Source organism: Ptychodera flava, chromosome 18, assembly GCF_041260155.1.
Source record: "Ptychodera flava strain L36383 chromosome 18, AS_Pfla_20210202, whole genome shotgun sequence".
Lineage (NCBI taxonomy): Eukaryota > Metazoa > Hemichordata > Enteropneusta > Ptychoderidae > Ptychodera > Ptychodera flava.
The window spans coordinates 29,745,581-29,768,318 of record NC_091945.1 but is presented as its reverse complement, the minus strand read 5'-3'; the positions used below and the strand labels follow the sequence as shown (position 1 = coordinate 29,768,318).

Here is a 22,738-nt window from a genome sequence, read left to right as displayed (position 1 = left end):
AATATTTTATAACTTTTCAGAGACTTTATGGAAGAAGACAGAGAGAAGACAGTGAATCACCACAGCAGCAACAGCAGTTCATGCCAATCTCTACTATACAAAATATCCAACCATTAATCCCATCTCCACATCACCAAATTCAGGGCCAGCCTTCATCAGATTAGGCAGTGAATCCTTGGATACATCCAGCTACACGATCTACAGCAGTACCATTCATCAGCTCCATTGCAAACACCAAATTATGGAATATTGTATCAGTCACAACATCAAATACATCATGTCCAATCTCAAGCAGACCATGATCCTCGACTCATATTTCAGCATGAACAACACTTACTTGCTAGCACAGGGGTAAGACCAGTTTCTGAAATGCCATCCCAGAATATCCAACAATCTCATCCATCCCTGGGATTGATTAATGAGTCACATCAATATATACCGCAACAAATGCCAACACGAGAAGTCCAGCAATCACTTCAGCAGGAAATGGACATGACAAGTCAAGGACATGATCAATCAATCCAACCATTCTCTGGACAGCAATCCTACATGATTGCTCGACATAGGTTTCAACAATGGCAGTTACCATCACAACATCAGCTGCTTCCATGTCAGCCATCGGCTCAACAAGAAACAGGAAGACTACATTATGGAAATAAAGGTACATCATCTCAATATCTGTATCAAGGATCAGGTGTGATGGCACAGAACATTCAACAATCTCAGCAGCAGATACTGCGCCAGCCAATAGCTCACCAGGCAACAGGTTCAGTGAAACAGAGAAAGACATTTAAATCTCCTGAACAGCAACTTGAACAACATCAAAAATCACAGATTCCATTCCAGTATATTCAACAACCAGTCTCATATCAACAATTACCGTCTCCTCTTCAAAGAGGAACAAAAAAAGGGAAACACCAACATTGCCATGAGAAGATTGTCTCTCAACCTTATCTATCTGAAAGTGGCCAGACATCCACCAGGAATTTCAGAGAGACATTTAGTAGAATGCCCCAATCTGAACATTCATCACATCATGAAGGAGTTGCATCATCAAGTGCAGGTACTGTACACATACTCTGGCTTGCCAAACATTACCTAATGTGAGTAAAGTGTCATTGACACTATTTTTATTTTGCTGGTGCAGGATAGAAGATTATTTCAGTTCTGAGTTACGAAATTTTTTGTAGAGGGTTCATGTTCTCATTTCTTTGTATTGCGATGAAGTTGCATGTATCAACCTCTACTTTGTCTACTTTACAGGTTCTGAAGTTTCTGGGATAGATGTCACAAGACATGGTGTGTCCATGAGTCCTCTATATCAGAAACTAACAAATAACCAGACTGTGATAAACAGGAAGCTCAGGATAAATTCCTAAAAAGTCTAGGTCTTTTTAGACATCACATAATTCCCGATGAAAAGTCTCTCTATAGAGCCATTGCAGAATCCTTTTATGGTGATCAGTACAGACATAATGATCTCAGAGAAAAGGCAGTCAAATATGAAGAGAAAACACTTTCAATCACAGTGTGCAAGTGGAGGAGATCCAGAACTTTATGCTGGCTTGGATAGGTCTACTAAAGAAAACATTTTAAGCCACTTACTTGGTGTTCCTATACATGTACTGATTGGAGGATGGGACAGTATGACAGAGTTCCACACACATAGTCCAGGAAATACAGACATTGAGAGACCCATCTATGTAAGCTGGCTCAGCGTTGGACATTATGATGCAGTAGTGTCAAACACTAAACATAATGAAGTATACATGAAATGGCTGGAACAGCAAATCTGTATCTTGTTACAGCATGGAAAAGTCAAAGAAGCAAGTACTCATGTCAAGTCATATCATATGTCTTTAAAAGGTGAGTAAAATACATTCACATCTTTGATAAATGGTTGAATTAAGGTGAACATTCAATGCCAAAACATATGAGCACATCTCAAGCTGATATGGTGTTGAAATTGTTTTAAAAGTTGGTCAATAAGGTGTCCAAAGTACTGAACAGGTGTAAATGTCAATGATTTTTCAATTGTATTAATTAACAGACTCCGTCACAAATGATGATTTATTTTTAAAGTTTAATGATGTAATATAGTGTGCTAATATGTCAAACCTTCATCTCAATGCAATCATACCTATTTCATGGTATTTGTGATTGATTAAAATTGCTACTTACAAAATATTTGACTGTTTTGCCTTATATTTCACCGACAACAGATGAATAGAGACGTAGTTATAGACAGTAGGATGGAGCTGTCTATGGTGTAATTTGAGGCATGTTAGGGTGTTAGGTGATCTTTTTTCCCAATTTAGAACCATAACTTAGACATGCCTCGTGTTTCAAATTGGGAACAATGATATTGACCTATGTGCCCATAGATCTGAACATATACACTCCAGTGATACTTCTTAATGACCACATTTCCCTGCCCCATCAAGACTAATACTCCTATTAGAAGTGGGGACTATGTCATTGTCAATGACTTGTTTCTTCAAAACCACTGGTCAAATAGCTTTGATATGTGGTATACAGGTCCCTTAGGTTGACCGTAGTGAGATGATTTCAGATACTTAGGAAATACTTAATTTTTTGTTTTGGGGGCAACTTTTGCTAGTTCTGATATTTATAACCAGATATGAACTGGAAATGCTCACATGTTTAATTATATATTGCAGTTATGTGTAAATTTGAACTTTCAGGGCAGTTTGATCCTGGACCATACATGGTTATAATAATCTGGAAAATTTCACTCCTCAGGTGAACAATGTACATCTGATATCAAAGATACATGGGAAGACCGAAGCAAACAACAAAGGCATGATGAATTTATCAAGTTGCTTTTCAGGACAGCTCAAGACTTGGGAAAAGGTAGGGAAACTGGATCAGTTTCTTGGCAGTTAAAGTTCAGTAGATAAACCTACTTTGTAGGCCACCAATTAAACTACATTACCCTGGTATAGTAACAACAAGAAATATAAACACTAAATCCAAAGGAAGACTGCAAAATTTGCAAAATACTATAGAAACATTGATAATTTGTAATTTTTCAAGCAATAAACTGGCATAGATTAGTTGTACAAAAAATGGTTTTATGAAGTCAGTTTTGTTTATCCAGGGGGACATGTACCCCAAGCCATATCTATGACATTAGGTGCTTTATAGATATGCAAAATTAGGTTAAGGCTTACCATCCCAAAATTTTAGGTCAAATTTGTCCTATGGTCCTATAATGCTCCATATCTAACAAAATAAAAGCTCTCGCCCTATTGATTAGACTACAATTAGATGTACACACAATTGATGAAGTGAATTTGTTGTTGAAGAGAAGGCTTCCAAAGAGAAGCCACTGTGTCTTTCTATACAATTATAACAGGCCAGAGCTATACCTCTTTATGGCAAGAGGGATAGAATACTTTGTCTGGCTTGATATGCAAAATCCAGAACAATAAATTAGTATCCATTATACAAATACTTCACTCCCACAACAACTTGATTAGGGCTTTCTCCAACCAGCTGTCTTGCCCCTGAGAATATCTCCTATACAACAAATACACATTTTTAGCTCACATTGGTTATACTTGAAGCTCAATAGAAAACTGCCGTTGTTGAATGACACACAGAAAGAAAAATATCAACAGTTACAGCTACTGCACCTTTTTGTCAATTCCTTCAGCACACAGTGGAATCTGTCTTTGCAAATGTTGCCTGGCAACCCAATCTGTCCATTATAAGCCTTTTAAAAACAATTGATTGCAATTTTAATTTGATTAATAATTCCGGGGGACCACTTTTTATTCGCTCTTTGGGATCAACAAGGGCCCTCTTTAAAAATTGCAAGGGGCCCAGTATGGCCCCCTTTTTTGCCAATGGCCCCTTTTTTTCAAGGGAGTGGGCCCACAATGGCCCCTATTTTTGGAGTCCTAGATCAAACACTGCTTATGACGCCACATATTTTACCTCATTAATTATGCACATATCTAATTTTGAGCGAGCCAATAGAGCTAGATTTCTGATTTTTGGTATATAGGGATAACTATAGGATAGAAATTTTTTGACAAAATGTCATGTGACCTCGATAACCTTTTACCTAAAATACACGTTTATGTCAATAAATAAGTAACCACAAGTGCTATGTCCTTTATATTTAGTAGGATGGGAGACCTTATGACAACACATGCTTTACCTCATTAATTATGCACATATATAATTCTGGGCAAGCCAATAGAGCTAGAGGTCTGAATTTTGGCATATAGGGATTAATTAGCAATACAATTTTTTTTCAAAATGTCACGTGACCTTGATGACCTTTGACCTTGATTATACTTATATATGCATAACTCAGTAACCACAAGTTCTTTACGCTTCAATTTTGATAGGATAATAGACCTTAAGATGTCACATCTTGTACCTCATTTATTATGCGCATATGTATTTCTTGGCTGGCCAATACAGCTAGAGGTGTGATCTTTTTTCCCAATTTAGAACCATAACTAGACATGCCCGTGTTTCAAATTGGGAACAATGATATTGACCTATGTGCCCATAGATCTGAACATATACACTCCAGTGATACTTCTTAATGACCACATTTCCCTGCCCCATCAAGACTAATACTCCTATTAGAAGTGGGGACTATGTCATTGTCAATGACTTGTTATCTTCAAAACCACTGGTCAGATAGCTTTGATATGTGGTATACAGGTCCCTTAGGTTGACCGTAGTGAGATGATTCAGATACTTAGGAAATACTTAATTTTTTGTTTTGGGGGCAACTTTTGCTAGTTCTGATATTTATAACCAGATATGAATTGGAAATGCTCACGTGTTTAATTATATATTGTAGTTATGTGTAAATTTGAACCTTTGCCACATGTTTGTAACTTCATTGAAAGTGTTATGATCAACATAATGAATAATATTCACCACAGATTGATTCTAAAGCCAAGTATATATCGCAATCAGGAAAGTTCATTAAAATATGCAAATTAGGAATTGACTGAAATGTTCTCATTGAATATGCAAATTAGAAATTGGCTAAAGTAAAAATGTTAAATGACTTTCAATAATGCCGTATCATAGTACCTTCAATGTAAAAAGCAATTCGTCAACTTTTATCTATTCAAGATAGATAAATATCCTTAATTAGGAAAATTCAATAAATTTGCAAATACGGAATTGGCTAAAGTAAAAATGCTTAATGACTTTCAATGCTCTATCATAGTATCTTTAATGTACATAGCACATTTCGTCAAATTTGGTCTAGTCAATACAGATAAATATCCCTAATTAGGAAAGTTCATTAAATATGCAAATTAGGAATTGGCTGAAGTAAAAAAGTTTAATGACTTTCAATAATGTTGTTTTATAGTATCTTCAATATATGTTGCAAGATTCATCAACTTCAGTCGAGTCAATTCAGATATATATCCCTAATTAGTGAATTTCATTAAATATGTAAATAAGGTATTGGCTGAAGTGAAATTGCTTAATGATTTTCAATAATGTTATATCATAGTATCTTCAATGTACATAGCAAGTTTCATCATCTTTGGTAAAGTCCATTCAGATTTATGTATCTAATTAAGAATGTTTATTAAATATGCAAATAAGTATTTGGCTGAAGTAAAGCTGTTTAATGACTTTCAACAATGTTATATCATAGTATCTTTAATGTACATAGCAAGTTTCATCAATTTTGGTCTAGTCAATTCAAATAAATATCCCTAATTTCAAAAGTTCATTAAATATGCAAATTAAGAGTTTGATGAAGTAAAAATGCTTAATGACTTTCAATAATGTTAAATCATAGTATCTTCAATATACATACCAAGTCTTGTCAATTTTGATCAAGTCAAATCAGATATATATCCCTAATTAGGAAAGTTCATTAAATATGCAAATTATCTATTATCTTTTATGTCATCCCTTAATATCTTTCACAGCTGATATATCTTGATGTGATCAACATTTGTAGCAAATCTCATCAAATTGTGTGCAGTCGTTGTCAATATATATATGTTTTTTTCTAAAATCATTAATTATGCAAATGAGCAAAAAGTAAGCAAGCCACACCCCCCAAAAACTAATCAGTTCTTGCCATTTGCAAACTGAATCTATGTACCAGATTTGATTCTGATCTGATGAGCCGTTTTTGAGATATCGAGCACACAGACAGACAGACAGATGGACAGACACACAGACACAGACAGACAGACAGACAGACACACAGACAGACAGACATCGCTGCGACATATGCTCACGTGTGTGAACATGTGAGCAAAAAAGGGTCTGTAAGTATGAGCCATACTGAAACAATTCTTCTGCCATAAGAATATTGCCAAGGGACCTCAGCACTCAGTATATCTGGTATTATGGTATGTACATCCTCTATACCATCCACGTCTACAGTAGCTTCAGGAACATTGGCCCTTATGTTTTATTTGTCCATCTATGTTTGCCTGTGTGTGTGTGTGTGTGTGTGTATGTGTGTGTATGTCCATCTGTCCGTCTGTAGACAGATTTTGTTCCGATCATAACATGAAAACCATTGGTCAGAATGTCATGCAATGTGGTACAGCATAGTCATGGGAAGATCTAGGTCTGATTAGATTTGGGTGGGGTTCATCTCCATAATTAACCCTTATTTGCAGAATTAGTGAATGTTTGTGCAACCAAACCAAATTTGATGTAACTGTATAGGTACTTAAACTGTTCTACTGTCTTAAGACTGCTGAAAGTTTGGCGAGCATAGCTTACATCTCATTTGCACATTTACTGACTTTCTGTAATTAGACCAGAAACATTGATTTTGACCAAACCTGTGCTATTTATTAGTCCCCAAGGACGAAGTCCGGGGGGACTTATAGATTGGGTCATGTCCGTCCGTCCGTCCGTCCGTCAGTCAGTCAGTCCGTCCGTCCGTTCACGCAGATATCTTAGACATGCCCTGGTCAATTTCTTTCAAACTTTGCACAAGGATAGTACCTACCCCATACAGATGCACGTCGATTTGTTTCACAATGTGATCAACTTTGGCCATGTTAGAGGACTTTTTAGTTTCCACCTCCATAGACTCTCATGTATAAGGCAGCTGTCCATAGACTCCCATGTATAAGGCAGTCCATAGACTCCCATGTATAAGGCAGTCCATAGACTCCCATGTATAAGGCAGTCCATAGACTCCAATGTATAAGTCAGTCCATAGACTCCCATGTATAAGGCAGTCCATAGACTCCCATGTATAAGTCAGCTCTGCATAGAATCCCATGTATAAGGCCAAGTAAAATAAAAATTTAGTTTCTCATCATATTCATATAGCAAAAAGGATGCGGTGGCACAGTTTTTAGCCCCACGGATGAAGTCCAGGGGGCTTATAGATTGGGTCATGTCCCTCCATTCACGATGATATCTCAGATATTTTGACAAGATGTCACGTGACCTCGGTGACCTTTGACCTCAAATATACATATTTGTCCATAACTGAGTAACCACAAGTGCTACACCCTCCATATATGGTATGATGGGACACCTTATGACGCCACATATTGTACCTCATTAATTATGTGCATATCTAATTTTGAGCAAGCCAATAGAGCTAGAGGTCTGATTTTTGGTATATAGGGATAACTTAGCAATACAATTTTTTTTGACAAATTGTCATGTGACCTCAGTGACCTTTGACCTCAAATATACATATTTGTCCATAACTCAGTAACCACAAGTGCTACACCTTTCATGTATGGTATGATGGGACACCTTATGACGCTACATATTGTACCTCATTAATTATATGCATATCTAATTTTGAGCAAGCCAATAGAGCTAGAGGTCTGATTTTTGGTATATAGGGATAACTTAGCAATACAATTTTTGACAAGATGTCACGTGACCTCAATGACCTTTGACCTGAAATATACATATTAGTCCATAACTCAGTAACCACAAGTGGTACACCCTTCATATTTGGTATGATGGAAGACCTTATGATGCCACATACTGTACCTCATTAATTATGCACATATCTAATTTGAGCAAGCCAATAGAGCTGGATGTCTGATTTTTGGTATATAGGGATAACTATAGGATAGAAATTTTTTGATCAAATGTCATGTGACCTCTATGACCTTTTACCTAAAATATACGTTTTTGTCAATAAATAAGTAACCACAAGTGCTATGTCCTTTATATTTAGTAGGATGGGCGACCTTATGACAACACACGCTTTACCTCATTGATTATGCACATATCTAATTCTGGGCAAGCGAATCGAGCTAGATGTCTGATTTTTGGCATATAGGGATTAATTAGCAATATATTTTTTTTTTCAAAATGTCACGTGACCTCGATGACTTTTTACCTTGATTATACATATATATGCATAACTCAGTAACCACAAGTTCTATACCCTCCAATTTTGATAGGATATTAGACCTTAAGATGTCACATCTTGAACATCATTTATTATCCACATATGTATTTCTTGGCTGGCCAATACAGCTAGAGGTCTGATCTTTTTTCCCGATTTAGAACCATAACTTAGACATGCCTCATGTGTTTCAAATTGGGAAAAACAACATAGACCTATGTGCCCATAGATCTTAACATATACACTCCAGTGATACTTCTTAAAGACCACATTTACCTGCCCCATCAAGACTAATACTCCCCTATTTCAAGTGGGGACTATGTCATTGTCAATGACTTGTTGATAATACTTAGGTTCCTTTACGGTAATTTTGATGCACACAACAGTCTGATTAAAAGCTTATTTCTATATTTAATGCATTGCTGTAATTAGACCATATATCAGTACTGAAGTCATTGAATTTGACCAAACGCCTGGCATTCATTGACCATACCTATTGTGTGGGTGTACCTATGATGTACGTCTGATAGGCATTGCATTCTGCATATTTATAGCGCTCTAAGAAGCATCAAGCTTGTGTAAAGCAACTGTATTTTGATTATTTTTTAATTCAACGCACACCATGTTTCTGATTCGTTCCTCTTTGCACATGGTGTCCATTGAAGTCTTACTTTGATTTAACTTGTTCTTGACTGACAGATTTTGGAAAAATATTTTGCCAGCAATAAAGAAGTCAATAGTTTACTAGTGGGTAACATTCAAATAAGCAAAAGAAAAAATTGTAGCTGGCTTACAGAACAACCTTTATTTGAAATCTTCATAGTGTTAACAAAATAGTCAAGGACAGTGTCTGCAAATATTACATTCAAAATTGGAGCAAAAATTCTCACAGTTATTTGTAGCCATCTAAGAGTAACTTTCACAATGCAAGAACTCAGGTATGATTCATTTATTTCCTCATGTGAAGGCTTTTAAAGTCCTTTAACAATGAAATATATGTGCAGAAATTTAAAGAAAATAATATCCTGGGCTATGAAATTTAGTCATATTAACTGAAAGTAATATTGTAAGTTTCAGATTTTGTAAATCACTGTTCAGATGAAATAGCCAAGGCTAATATGAAATTAGAAATAATCTTACTGTTAGACAAATTTGAAAACACTCTTGCTGTATTTTGCTAGAAACCATAAGAATGATCATTTCCATGCACTTTTCTATCATTGTATGTTTTGCAGATGAGCTTGACTTACTGAAATTCCTGTGCAGGAATTTAAAGTCAATGGAAATCCTGAAGGGAGAAATTGAAGATGTACATCATGCCAGGGACTTATTTCAGAAATTACTTGACAGAAAACTTATAAGTGCAGATGACTGTAGACTACTAGCAGACTTATTGCGACAAATAAACAGAGTGGATCTTGCAGAAAATATCAGTCCAGTTAAGCCATACAATGTCACAGGTACTCTTCCTTTAAGAATTGTTGTAAAAAATAAATGTAAAAAAATAGAAGCGTCATTTTTGTGAAATCAATCTATCTAGCTGTACAGTATTGGCCTATTCTTTGTTGTGTAACCTTTTCCAGCAGGTGTCTGAGGTTAGATGTTTAAAGTCTTTGCAACTGAAAACAATATTTTGTTTTCAGAATATTTGAGCAGAAATATCTGCATCTACCTTATGTTACATTTCATGAATAAAGTCACTAAATCAGTGTCTTTTCTCTGGTAATATCACTTGAGATCATTATATGAAATGTTTTGGATGCAGTGCTGTGTGGTCCCAGCAACTTAATCAACACAATAATCTTTTTCATTCCCAGAAAGTATCAAATGGTTGCAGAAATACCTGCAAGAAAAATATAAGAGACATTACAAAGATTTCAAACCCATTCCGTGGAATACAGATGTGTCCCTGAGTCTGACAGAAATCTACACACGATTGAAAGTTATAAAGATCAACAAAGGATGGAGGTTCAAACAAGGAGACACCATTGAAAATGAGCTTGAAATTTTCCAGAACAAAGATGCAGAATTGCCTTGCAGACGAATAGCAATTGAGGGAGCTCCAGCTATGGGTAAATCAACATTCTGTAGGAAGCTAGCTTATGACTGGGCATGTGGAAAGTTACCACAATTTCAACTTTTATTTTTTTGGAAATGAGACATGTTTCTGATAACAAGAAATTATCTGATATTATTTTCCACCAGTTACTTCCTGAGGATTCAAAAATAACAAAAGAAGTACTCTACAATTATATTGAACAAAACCAAAATTCTGTGTTGTGTTTGTTTGATGGATTAGATGAAATGACATCTATTTCCATAGAAAAGTCAGATATTCCCGCTATTGTTTCAGAGAAACTCCTGACCTGGTGTACAGTTGTCACAACAACTCGGCCGTATGAGTTGCATTATTCTCTTACAAACTGTCATCCACACTTCAGAATTGAAGGTTTTACAACAGAAGATGCGATAAACTTTATAGATAAGTATTTTGCTCTCATGGGAAATCAACAAGAAGCTGAAAAACTTATCTCAGAGTTAAACTTAGAGAATGTAAAACCACCACCACTACCATCTTATCCATATAAGGTAAATGATCACTTAAGCAGGCTTGCTAATTACTTCAATAGGAGTCATAGGGGTGATGATAATTATAAGTCCTTACAGAGTGTTAATGATACAACAAATAGCCACATCAGATATGATTTGCTGTGTAATCCATTACATCTAACATTTGTCTGTTTGCTTTGGGAAGAGAGGAAAATTATTCCTACAAGCAACATGACAGACATCTATACTGATATTTTGGATTGTGTGTTGAAGAGATATTGCTGTAAGAATGACAAGACACTTGTTAATGGGAAAGTACCCCAGGATGTAATTGATGAAGTGAATAGGTTGGCCCATTATGCATATGATGTTTGTTTAAAAGGTAATATGATGGTTGATGAAGATGATTTGAGTGAAACAGTGCTAAATCTAGGTTTGCTTGTGAAAGATTCTGGAATTTCCAGAGTTAAAGTGCAGCGCCATTGCTTTTTCTACCACAAAACATGGCTGGAATATTTCACTGCTTTACATATCTGTAATATTGCTCATGATTTTGTCCATTCAAGTGAGGCAGAAGTTTTGAATCAGAAACAGGTTTGTCTTTTTACAGCTGGTATACTTAAAGAGAAAGCTGACCCTTTCCTTAAGCAACTGGTAAAAAAGATGCAGCGCAAATACAATACATTGAAACATGACATTACAGCAGAATTTAGATTCATTTGTAATTGTTTAAATGAAGCCGGTATTGATATTGACTACTTAGCACCAGAGATGCCTAATCATTTGATTCTGGGAAAACATGATGATGAACGGTACATGTATTCCACTTTACAAATTAATTATAAAAACATTACCTTTGGCCTTCTGAATTGTGATACAGTGTTTGTTTTTGAGCAGCTGAGTAATATGTTATGCAAAACTAAGGGTTCAGCAACAAATATCAAACATCTATACATCAGAAATGGATCAGCTGATAGAATGTTACAGTTAATTAGGTGTTTAACTACCATCAGTCTCAGTTTAACAACACTTGGAATTCAACAGGTCAGTATTGAGTGTTTGCAGTTGTTAGCAGAGGCATTGAGGAAAGGATGGCAGTTGAATACTTTGACATTATCACCAGCTGTTGACACTAAGGTGAAGGAAAAGGCCAACCAGGCTGTCAATGATTTATTCAAAAGTGTCAATTGTAACAAGTATTTAGAAACTTTTTCATGGGATCCATCTCAAATAGAAGTTTTTGGTGAAGGGAATATACAGAGTGTGATGATCTGTCCACTCAATGAGCTTGTAGAAGATGGTCCAAACTATGTCAATTTGGTATTTAAAAATTCACAGAATACAATTAATGCTGTTGAAATTCAGTCATTTAGTGATTCACTATGTGAGTTTACTAAAAAATGCAAGAAAACTAAGAAGTTAACAGTCAATTTTTACCACGATGCATTTGACATCCATGACAAAATATTCACAAAGTTTCAACAAACTTTAAAATCAGCAAGCTCAGTTTTAGCATCATGTGGCATTTTATGGCGGGAACTCTTCACAACACCTGATACAACTCACAATCTTGTAGAGGCTTTGAATACAAATGGCAACATTAGTGACTTTGAAGCCATAGTTACTGATGATAATTCATCAGTGTCAAATGCTGTTCACTTCATAAGAGAAGTCAAGCATGTCAAGTCCTTAACATTACACATCTATTACCCTGATGACTTTAAGAGCTTGATCACAAACATTGAATTGAAAGGAGTGTTGAAACATTTGACACTGACAGTTTTGTTCACTGATAATTACTTTGAGTACAAAATGTATGAAGACTGCTATGACAATTATAACATAATCTTTGATGACGTGATATCACCTCTCAGTGATCTTCTCAGCAAGGGTAAGAGTACCAGTCTGCATTCACTGACTGTAACCATTCTTGCAGAGGAAAAGGAAATTGTTGACAAAGTTATGTCTATGATATCATCTCATGTTGAATCAAAGAGCATAGTCATGGAACAGTTTGTTACTCCAACAACGCAAACAATGCACTATGTTTCTGATTGTATATTGAAAGCCATAGTCCATGGCGTGACCATTACCATTGACTTTTTGAGTTCAAATGACAAATAAAATTCACAGTTTGTTGAAATTTCAAAGGAATCATTATTAATGGGTCATATCTGATATGTTCTCAAAATACGCCATGTGTTTCAGGTAAATATTGATATACTTACCTTAGTAATATAATACCAGTACTCCTGTGACATGTCCCATCATGCAATTTTCTTTTGCACCACAAACTGGGAAAAAATGAATCTTCAACAAATGCCAAATCTTGTGATGTACACCAGCTATTGCAATATCTCTTCAAATACAGTCTGCTTCAGTAATTTCAGTTCATTTGAAGGCACATTCTCTGGCGCTGTTCTCATACTTCAAGATTATTTCTGAAGGATACATGTATGTACCATCAGTTGGCGGTACATGGCTGGCATGTATATGTATTTTGACATCTATTGATAATCATCTTTAGGTCATGAAGAGATAATTTGTGCTTGTAGCAGTTGTTCTGATCCAAATGTAGGCTGCTTTTGATTTGCATCAACAGACAAAAGCAATATGTAACCTTTCCATATCAACTGAATTGTCTGATTATTGTTTACTTTATTCTACCATCAGCATTGGTTTGCTGCTTTCTGTATGTCTACTTCAGTTTTCAATCATTCTCTCAGTAAATTTATTATAAAGTCTCAAAAAATACCCATTGAACATACGTACATCTTTAGGCAAATACAAAGTGAAAAAGATATATTTAAATTTGCCTTATTCCATAGTTTACTTTTTTCTCAATTTTCCAAGAGTTTTCTCTGTGATGTCATTAATGCAAGAACTTCCTTTGCTATTTTCTGACATTGTATTTGTGTTCTGAGAAACCAATTTATACCAGATATCTGATTGTTTTCATTCAACAGTTTGTGTATCTCTGTAATGTTTTGAAGATAATGTCCACTTATTACATTCCTTACATGTTACCGTTACAAAGTACAGTGAACAAACAGGTTTTGACCGACGAGTCATGTAGTTACAAAAGCGAATGATTGAACTTGCTACATTCCATAGATTAATTTTTTCCAGATTTTTCAAGTGTTCTAGCAAGAACAATTTTGTTTAGTATTTGCTGATATTATATTCCTATAAGTGAATTTACTGTAGCTACCTACTGTTGCTTTTGTTCCACAGTTTATCTCTGTAAAGTTTAATAATAAATATTTTTTATCATATTATTAGCATGACACTGTTAACTAGATAAGTATCTATACTTGAGCTTATAAAGGAGTTTATGCTTTCTAAGATTCACATCTTGCACTCATCATATTTTTCACTTACAAGACAAACTGGGACAAGTGTCTTTAAATGAAAATTTTAGTATAAGCATTCTGTTTTAAAGTAAAAAATTCCCAAATGGTTATAACATGTTGTGTATACGTTTGATAGATATTGACAGACAGTGTAATAAATAGCATACAAACTGTGTGCTTAACTTGAAATTTTGGCTGTAAGAGTAGTGATTGATTGCTGTCATTTGAACATATAATTCTCATTCAATTAAGGTAGAACGCACCTCGGGGACAGACAGACTCTCAAACTTTTACAATGCTCTTCGAACATGGGGATTCATTTTAAAGCTCTTGGTGAAAGAAAACTTTCCACCGGCTTAGTTTTTCAAAATTCAATTTTTTTTTTCTCCGTAGAATTAACACAGGGATGGTGGCCATTTTGAATTTCATATCGGTAAATCTTGGGTAATTTGTTTCTCTAGTACTAAAATTTGCACGGTGACCCCCTATTTCTATTCTTGATTTTGAAAGAGAATGATTGAAAGATTCCTTGAGGAAAGTTAGAGCAAAAGTTTAAGGCTTTAACTTTCGAGGTGCATTCTACCTTAAAAGTGGGACATATTTATCAGCTATGCTCACATTTTCCATATGTATGAATAATGGTCGTACTTTCCAATTTCTTGCACTGAGATCCAATCTGCAGACACCTCAGTTATCAACTCTGCAAACCAAAGAGGCTGAACTGTAATGGCTTAGTAAAAACTGTATTCTTTTCCTGGGTTTGAATGTTTAACCTTTCTCCATTCTTCTTTGATCCGTTGACAGTCAAAATTTGGAAAAAATTCATTTTTTACATGAACGACAGTATGGTAGTCATTTTATCAATCCCTATTGATTATGTTTCAATTTATGGGAGGATGAAACCACTGTCACAGTATTTTTGCCAATCAAGCCATTTGTTTGGCACATCCACCCTGCCTGCAAATTGATCTGATCTGAGATGGCAAACTGTATTGAATGTATTCTGTGGCATGGTTGCTGAGAGGGCAGTGTCAGAGCATGACCATGTTGAACATATTTTGTGGTATCGGTTGGGTTTGGAAGACATGAAAATTAGCTGATAGGCTTTCATAGAATGTCTTTCTATAGCTACAGGGAGCTCAACCGACTTGCAAATTCTAAAGGAAAATCACGTATTTGTTCTAACCAAAGCCAAGATCAAATGCATAATAGTCAAAGATTACACTGAAAGGACGGACCATTAGATCTCAGGAAAGATACATATTTTTTTCTTGTTCCAAAGTTGGGTTTTTAGGCTTTCATTTTACAGCCTACCTAAATGATTGCATGTGAACATTTCTTTATATTAAAAGTCGTATGGTGTCAAAAGTCTGTTTTTAGCAACTTTTCCTTTTTCCTAAAACCATTGGTCAACTCCTAAAAATGATTGGGTCATCTAGCACCTGCAGGCACAAAGACATCACTTCATGTAAACTTAGGATGTCGAATCATGATTGAAAGCAAATGATGCAGGCAAAGTTGGTCATATTGTCAAATATAAGTACAAGTACTAAAACTTTGTATGTATAAGCACTCTTTATTGCAAAAGTGTAAATATTTGTCATTCCATGTAATATACACATATATCTATATTAACACATCACATCAGTGTTTGTAAATTTGAAAGATGTATGAAAAAGTTCAAATAAAATGACTGTCATGTGAGTTTTACGATCTAAATCTTCTGGCTAATACAGATTTATTAAAGTTTATTTATTTTCCCATCTACCGTAGTAAATCATAGTTTGTTGGATTTAATAAATCAACGATATCAAAGTGCCATTTGTGGGTGACTGCACCTTGAAATTGTTGACATAAAATGTACAGAAACTGAGTACAGGGAACACTCTTCCCAGACATTGTCATTTAGACTGCCTGAGATTATAACCATTGATAATGAAAAGCAGAGCATGCAATGCAGGTTGCACTCTGGGGAAAATGTGAAAAACTGAACTGATGATATGGTTGTGCAATCCTCCAAAAACACAGTCTACGTAGGGCTTTACATGAAACTGTAAACTGACCGTAGAGGGCGCTCTCACAATGTGAACAAACCATAGAGAACCATGAAGGCTAGTTTATAATGTGGCATAGGTAGAAAGTTTAATTTTTACACATGGTGCATGGTATATCCCCCCTGGAACTACACACTTCTTTTGGCAATGATAAAAGACAATTTCTTCTTTTGGAAGTTCACTTCAAGAAAAATCATCAAAATTCATCATACAATGTGGGTCAAGTGCACCCAAAATTGGTAGGTTAACCCTTTTCCTGCCAAGTCCATATTTCACCACCAGGTCAAGATGGTTAAATTTAATGAAACACAACATATTCCATATGATGTATTTTAACATAATTTTGTACATTTGAAAGCTGTTGAAAACATAAATACTGTAAACTTGATTTTTTTGGACTAAAGATGCTATAACAGACCAAGCCAAGTCGGGGAAAATACATCATGTTTTGGCTCACTACTGCTTTTTACTGATTGGCTGATGGGGAAGTGATACTGTCTGGCAGGAAAAGGGTTACTTAAGTTCACAGAGAACTAGGAGAGAAGTTGGGTAGTTATGAAGGCAAATTTGAAGGAAAAATGAAATATTAAACCACTGTTGATGAGTCCATAACTTTCCAAATTGTAGTGTTTTAGAGTCCTACTTTTAGGCACTTTTTGTTTTCTTTCCATTAACATTTCTGATTCCATTCACAAGCCAGATGGTAGCTGAAAGGGTGAATAACCCCTGACTACTTTTGCCTTGATGGAGACCTGAAAAATTCCTAGGATTGGTGCACACGTATTGGTCCATGTTGCATTAAGTATCAGGTACAGGGCACAACGTACAAATTCCAGCAAGGGTGCATATGATCTGTTAAGGAAATGACGAATAATTTAGTGGAGTTGATTCATGAAGATATTCTTTCACATGCACCAAGCTTTGTGATTAGTTCCTAAAACATAGTCAAAGAAGTTCAGAGAAAATGTCAACTAAATATGAGAACATATTTTGTCATGAGAAAATTAAATAATGAAGGAAAGGTACGTAAGCAATTCTTTAATTTTCTACATTCCTGATGTTTTAGCTGTGTTTACAAGAAATGTGAACTGCCCTTTAAAAATATAAGCTGATAAATGGTAACTTAATGTTTTTGGGAAAGAAATTGGAAGAGTTAATCTTAATTACTTACTTTCTGTCACCAGTCAGAGGTAAGACAACTATCTGAGACAGTCCCCTGAAATTGTAAATGGAAATAATAATTATCAACTGTGTTATTTTGTAAATTTCCACTGCAGCCAGCAAAAACATAATTCTGAACTCTCTAAATGAATTCATTACTAATGTAATAATTCAAAAATATGATAAATCTTTTGATAAAAATCTTAACTTTGAAGTGTAGAAAACAGTGAATTCACAAACTTATATCAATGCTTAAACTTGGTATGAAAAAATGAGGGAGTTTAACATATCTTGAAGTTTACCAGTCACTCAAAGGTGTTGACTGCTCTTGGAAGTATCGTGCATTATTTCACTAAGACATAGAAGAAATGGTAATCGTAAATTTAGGAGTTTTGGAGATGACGCTCTGTTTGGATATAGAGTTCTCTGTTGACAATACAATTGTAAATTAAAGATACAGAGTCTGTGTTTGCAAGCTGAATATTGGGTACTTCAACATCCTTAAGGGATGGATCATTAAATCTTAGGAGGGGCTAGTTAAAATGGAAAAATAACCTGCTAAGCAAAAATCATCAAAAAGAAAATTTTTACAGCCAGGTCATTTTTGAAAAAGAAGAATACATTGAATAACATGAAGGTTGGCTGATAGAATTGTTTGTATATTTTGATAAAAATAGTAAGGATGCTGCACGTAGATTAAAAACTTTGCAAATTTTTGAAACATAAGAAAGTTTATAAGTCAGCGTCTTGACCACCCTACTGAGATTTAAAAATCCATCACTTAATGGGGTTGAAAAGAAGATGCAGTTGATATCATAGTGATCAAAAAGCTGGTCAAATTGAAATTATGGGGATGCTAATATCACAAACTTCACCGTCATTCACCATACAGGTCAATTTTCATTAATTTTCTACATTGTATGAGAAGTTATTTCCGATTCTCTCTCTGATGAAATATGAAGTGAATAGAAATTAATGCGATATACATAGATGTGCACTCCAAATAGAAAAGCTGGGACAACAAAACTGGCTGGAATCAGAAACATTCATCAGTTTTATAATGTTCTCAAAGTCGTGTCTATGACTATTCCATCAATCTTTGTAACACAGAGTAATCACTTACACTGACTTGTCTTGCAATGTCTTCAAATGCCAGGTAGATTGTGAGAAAATGTATCAGAATATACACATCACCAAATACACCATACCTACTGTTGTATTTAGGACAGAGATACTTCACCTGAAATAAAGCACAATCAGTGCTATAAATGTACAGCTGTATTTCACTGACAATGTTTGGACACAAAGTATGATTTAATCAGTGTAAGTAATATATGCCTCAAAACAGAAAGTTTTAATACCTATGCCTAAATGTTCCTGAACACAACTTGAAATCATTCATTGTCACAATGAAAAATCACAATCAGAGATTAATGTGCAAATTTGTTGGATTAGGACCTAATTTTTTCCAAATATTTTGAGTTTAAAATGTCCTGTACATCTACTGTTAATTCTATGGAGGAAAATTAACTTATACAAAAACAAGACAGTTAAATTCCATTTGATCAACCAGCTTTAAAATGAATCCACACAGCCAGCAGACCAGACAAGTATTGCAAACATTTGAGTATTCAAAACACTGTCAATTGAACATTAGTACACTAATGCCTCTCAGATATGGATTGTCATGATCTTTGTCAGAAAACGTCACATCAATAATCCGATCAAGCAGTCACTGACTTTTCAGATTCACATTTTGACGACCATAGCTTCCTCATCAACATAGTTTGGTTCATATACTTTTCGCATCCAGTTGGATGGCTTAATCCTAGCTGGCAGGAGATTTGCAAACACATCTACCATACCCTGGGAATATCTTCAATACATCCAAGTCTAGATTTGCCAGGTTCCCATCCTGGGCCTTTGAATGTGACAGATAATTTATGTCCAATCCCTGACATACTTCAAAATGTGTTTCATATGTGTATAATATGACAGAACTAAACTCAAAGAAACAGAACATAAATCAGAGAAACACAATCAGAGCAGTGCTTGTATTTAAAAATATCCTGTACCCTCCCGGTCTTTATCTTTGAAATTGGAATTGTCATCTCAAATAGAAATTGCGTTGTTTGATATAAATTTCAATCATTACATGTTAGAAATTGTAAGTCTACTTTTTATGAGATTAACAAAAGACTCAATTTCGTTTTGAAATATGAGAATCGAAAATCCCTGGTATTTTTTGTTAGTTCAAGTTAGCAGAAACAATTGGGAGTAGATATTTATGGAGACCCAAAAATAATTAGAATTGTGACAATAAAACGGTGTTTAGAATGGAATACATGTATCTATGAGTACTAAAATCTTTCACCTGGATTCCATGAATTGGGGGGAGGTGCCACACCATACACAATGCGTTCATCTTCAGGGGCGAAAGTACCTGAAATTAAACATCAGTGTACGACTGTGAAAAGTTATTTAAAATCACAATGATAAATACACAAACTTTGCAGATGATCTGTGCAATACAGCTGCAGATATCACCATGTTTCTGGCATTTGTAGTGTTCTGCCAATGTATGGTCTGCAAACTTGCATCAAATTTTAAAGAAGTTTTATTCAGTCCATCATCCAACAGGTGATGCCCATTCAAAGCATGAGGTACCTGTAACCCACAATCCAATGAAGCAGTTATGAGTAAAAGTAACTTGTTCAAGGGCACAACATCTTGCTGCAGTCTCAAATTCACAATCCTCCGACAGTGAGTCCTTTACACTTGACTTCCTGGATCTCAAACTCACCATCCTTCGGTAGTGAGTCTGGTACCCGAACTGTTGATACTGCCCCACGATGCCTTTGAATGAAGTTTTGGTATAATATGATCTTTCCCTGAGAAGTTCATATCAAAATTCTAACTCAGGCACACAATAACAGAAGCTATTCTTTACAGGATCATTCATAAATGCTGACAATGTGAAAAACAGTCATGGTTTCTTGTTTGTGATCGTGATCATTCTCAAATTAAGTGTATTCTTACTACTGTAAAAGATATAGGATGAACAAAATTCTTTTAAGCTATAGGGACCGTTCAGTTTTTACGGCCTGGGGGGGGGGGGGCAAAATCTTGTCGCCGGTGTTAAAAAAAATATAGACCCCCCTGCATTTTTCGTGAAAAAAAGATGACCCCCCTTTGTCAGGCGAAAAAATTGCTGACCCCCCCCCCCCTGAAAATAACCAAAACCAATATGTCAAATTTACCCGCATGGTTTGGATTTCAACTCCGGTACGCGGTGCACTTTATTCGTGTAGCAGAGATGCCAGTGCACAAACTTCTCAGCCACATCCATGCAAACGTCTGTTAATTAGGACGACTGTAAGGCAATTTTTAACTTCATTTCCATAGACAACTTATGTCCATGGACATTGTATAAAGTAAACTTTATTGGAGTGGTTCGCCAAAGGCCGCCCTCCGGTTAAGAGGGTCATGGGCCATATAGGGTAAAGTCAACTTTATTCTAGTGGGCCACCAAAGGTGGCCCGCTGGTAAAGAGGGTCGATCATGGCCATTGCACAAAGTAAACTTTACTGACAGGGCCGCTGAAGGCGTCCGGCCGTTAAGATGGTCATGGGGTATTACAATAAAGTCAATTTATTGTAGTGGGCCGCCAAAGGTAAAGAGGGTCGATCATGGCCATTGCATGAAGTAAACCTAATTGGAGTGGGCCATCAAAGGCGTCTGCCCGTTAAGAGGGTCATGGGTAATACATAAAGTATATTTATTGTAGTGGGCTGCCGAAGGCGGCCCGCCGGTAAAGAGGGTCGATCATGGCCATGGCATAAAGTGAACTTTATTGGAGGTATTATGTTTTTGAAAATGTGGTGACCCCCCTTTCCTACCAGTGAAAAAGCGATGACCCCCCCTTCGCGGATTCCAAAATTATGATGACCCCCCCCCTGGATTTTGCCGCCCTCCCCCCCGGCCGTAAAAACTGAACGGTCCCTAATGGTGAAGGGACTCCTGCTAAAATCTAGTACAATTTCGTTCATTACACAGATGTTTTCCAAAACAAAAATTAAAATGTTCGAGACTAAGCTTATTGGACTCGTGGATTTCTCACCCCTACTCGTGGATTTCTCAACCCTCATGAAAATAGAAACACATACTTTTATCTTCATGAGTGACCAGTAACCTCTTTTTTCTGAGACACAACAAAGTTTGGCATTTAGAACGTTCCAAAGTAAACAATTGTTCATAAGATAGGAAGGCACAGACATCAAACATTCTATTACTTGAAATAAGACAATCTAGACAATCAGAGTTCCTGCGTAATTATTGTCACTGCTGTAAGGGTTGCGACCTGTATGATCAATAATCTTTGTACTCCTTGTAATTTCTCGGTAAAATTTGTAGTATATTACTAACATTTTTGTCTAGCTTCAATTGATGTTCAACACTTTAACTGAAAACCTACCAGAGTAAACCTACCAGAATTAACAAATCTTTGTCACTGCAAAGTATTTAAAATAAAGGAAATAAGTCCTTTCTACTTAGCATTTTCAACTTACGGCGTTCACAGAATTTTTTTCCATAAAAATATCAAATAATATGTAGATTCTTATATATAAATAAATCTATTTCTAAATTTTGGTTCTTTCATCTATCATTATTGACATTAACTACTTTATATGGTGGTAGTTCTTTGTTTTCAAATGAAAGTTTCATCAAGCTAACAAGTCTGTTTTGAATAAGACTGATACACAACCTGTGCAGACAGTATGACTAACTTTACGAGGCCGTTTTTAATCTCTGGCTCTCACATCAGTGGTTTTTGACGTGGACTGTTTATACGATTTTAGTCCTTTGTTCCCCGTTGAAAGTTGTGCACAGTCACCCACTTTGCTCGGCGATAATGTTGAAAATGGCATTGTGATGCATGCCTTGTCGACACACATCGAACCATCTGTGTATGGTTCAAACATCTCGACTTGTCCTAAAATTATTCCTCATAACTCTCCGAAAGGCTTACAGGTATGCATATGGAATATTAGGGGTATTTACAAACATTTCGATGAACTCAAATGCATACTAACTGAATCGATTTTACAAGTATGTGGCATCGCCGAAACTTGGCTTAATGATATAGCCACAATAATAGTAACCTGTGATATTCATACTCTTATCAGAAAAGATCGGCACTCTAGATCAGGTGGTCGTGTTGGGATCTTCCACTCTGAAATATATAGAGA

At 35.7% G+C, this 22,738-nt stretch overlaps 1 protein-coding gene across 1 annotated transcript; it reads left to right on the top strand.

The window, feature by feature from the left end:
- The first annotated feature begins 1,260 nt into the window (after positions 1–1,260).
- Positions 1,261–13,683, top strand: LOC139117345 (uncharacterized). The gene is made up of 4 exons (XM_070680367.1): positions 1,261–1,866; positions 2,764–2,874; positions 9,607–9,831; positions 10,189–13,683. Exons 1-4 carry the CDS (start codon positions 1,416–1,418, stop codon positions 10,527–10,529), a joined length of 1,128 nt encoding a protein of 375 aa, XP_070536468.1. The 5' UTR covers positions 1,261–1,415; the 3' UTR covers positions 10,530–13,683.
- The last annotated feature ends 9,055 nt before the right edge of the window (positions 13,684–22,738 follow it).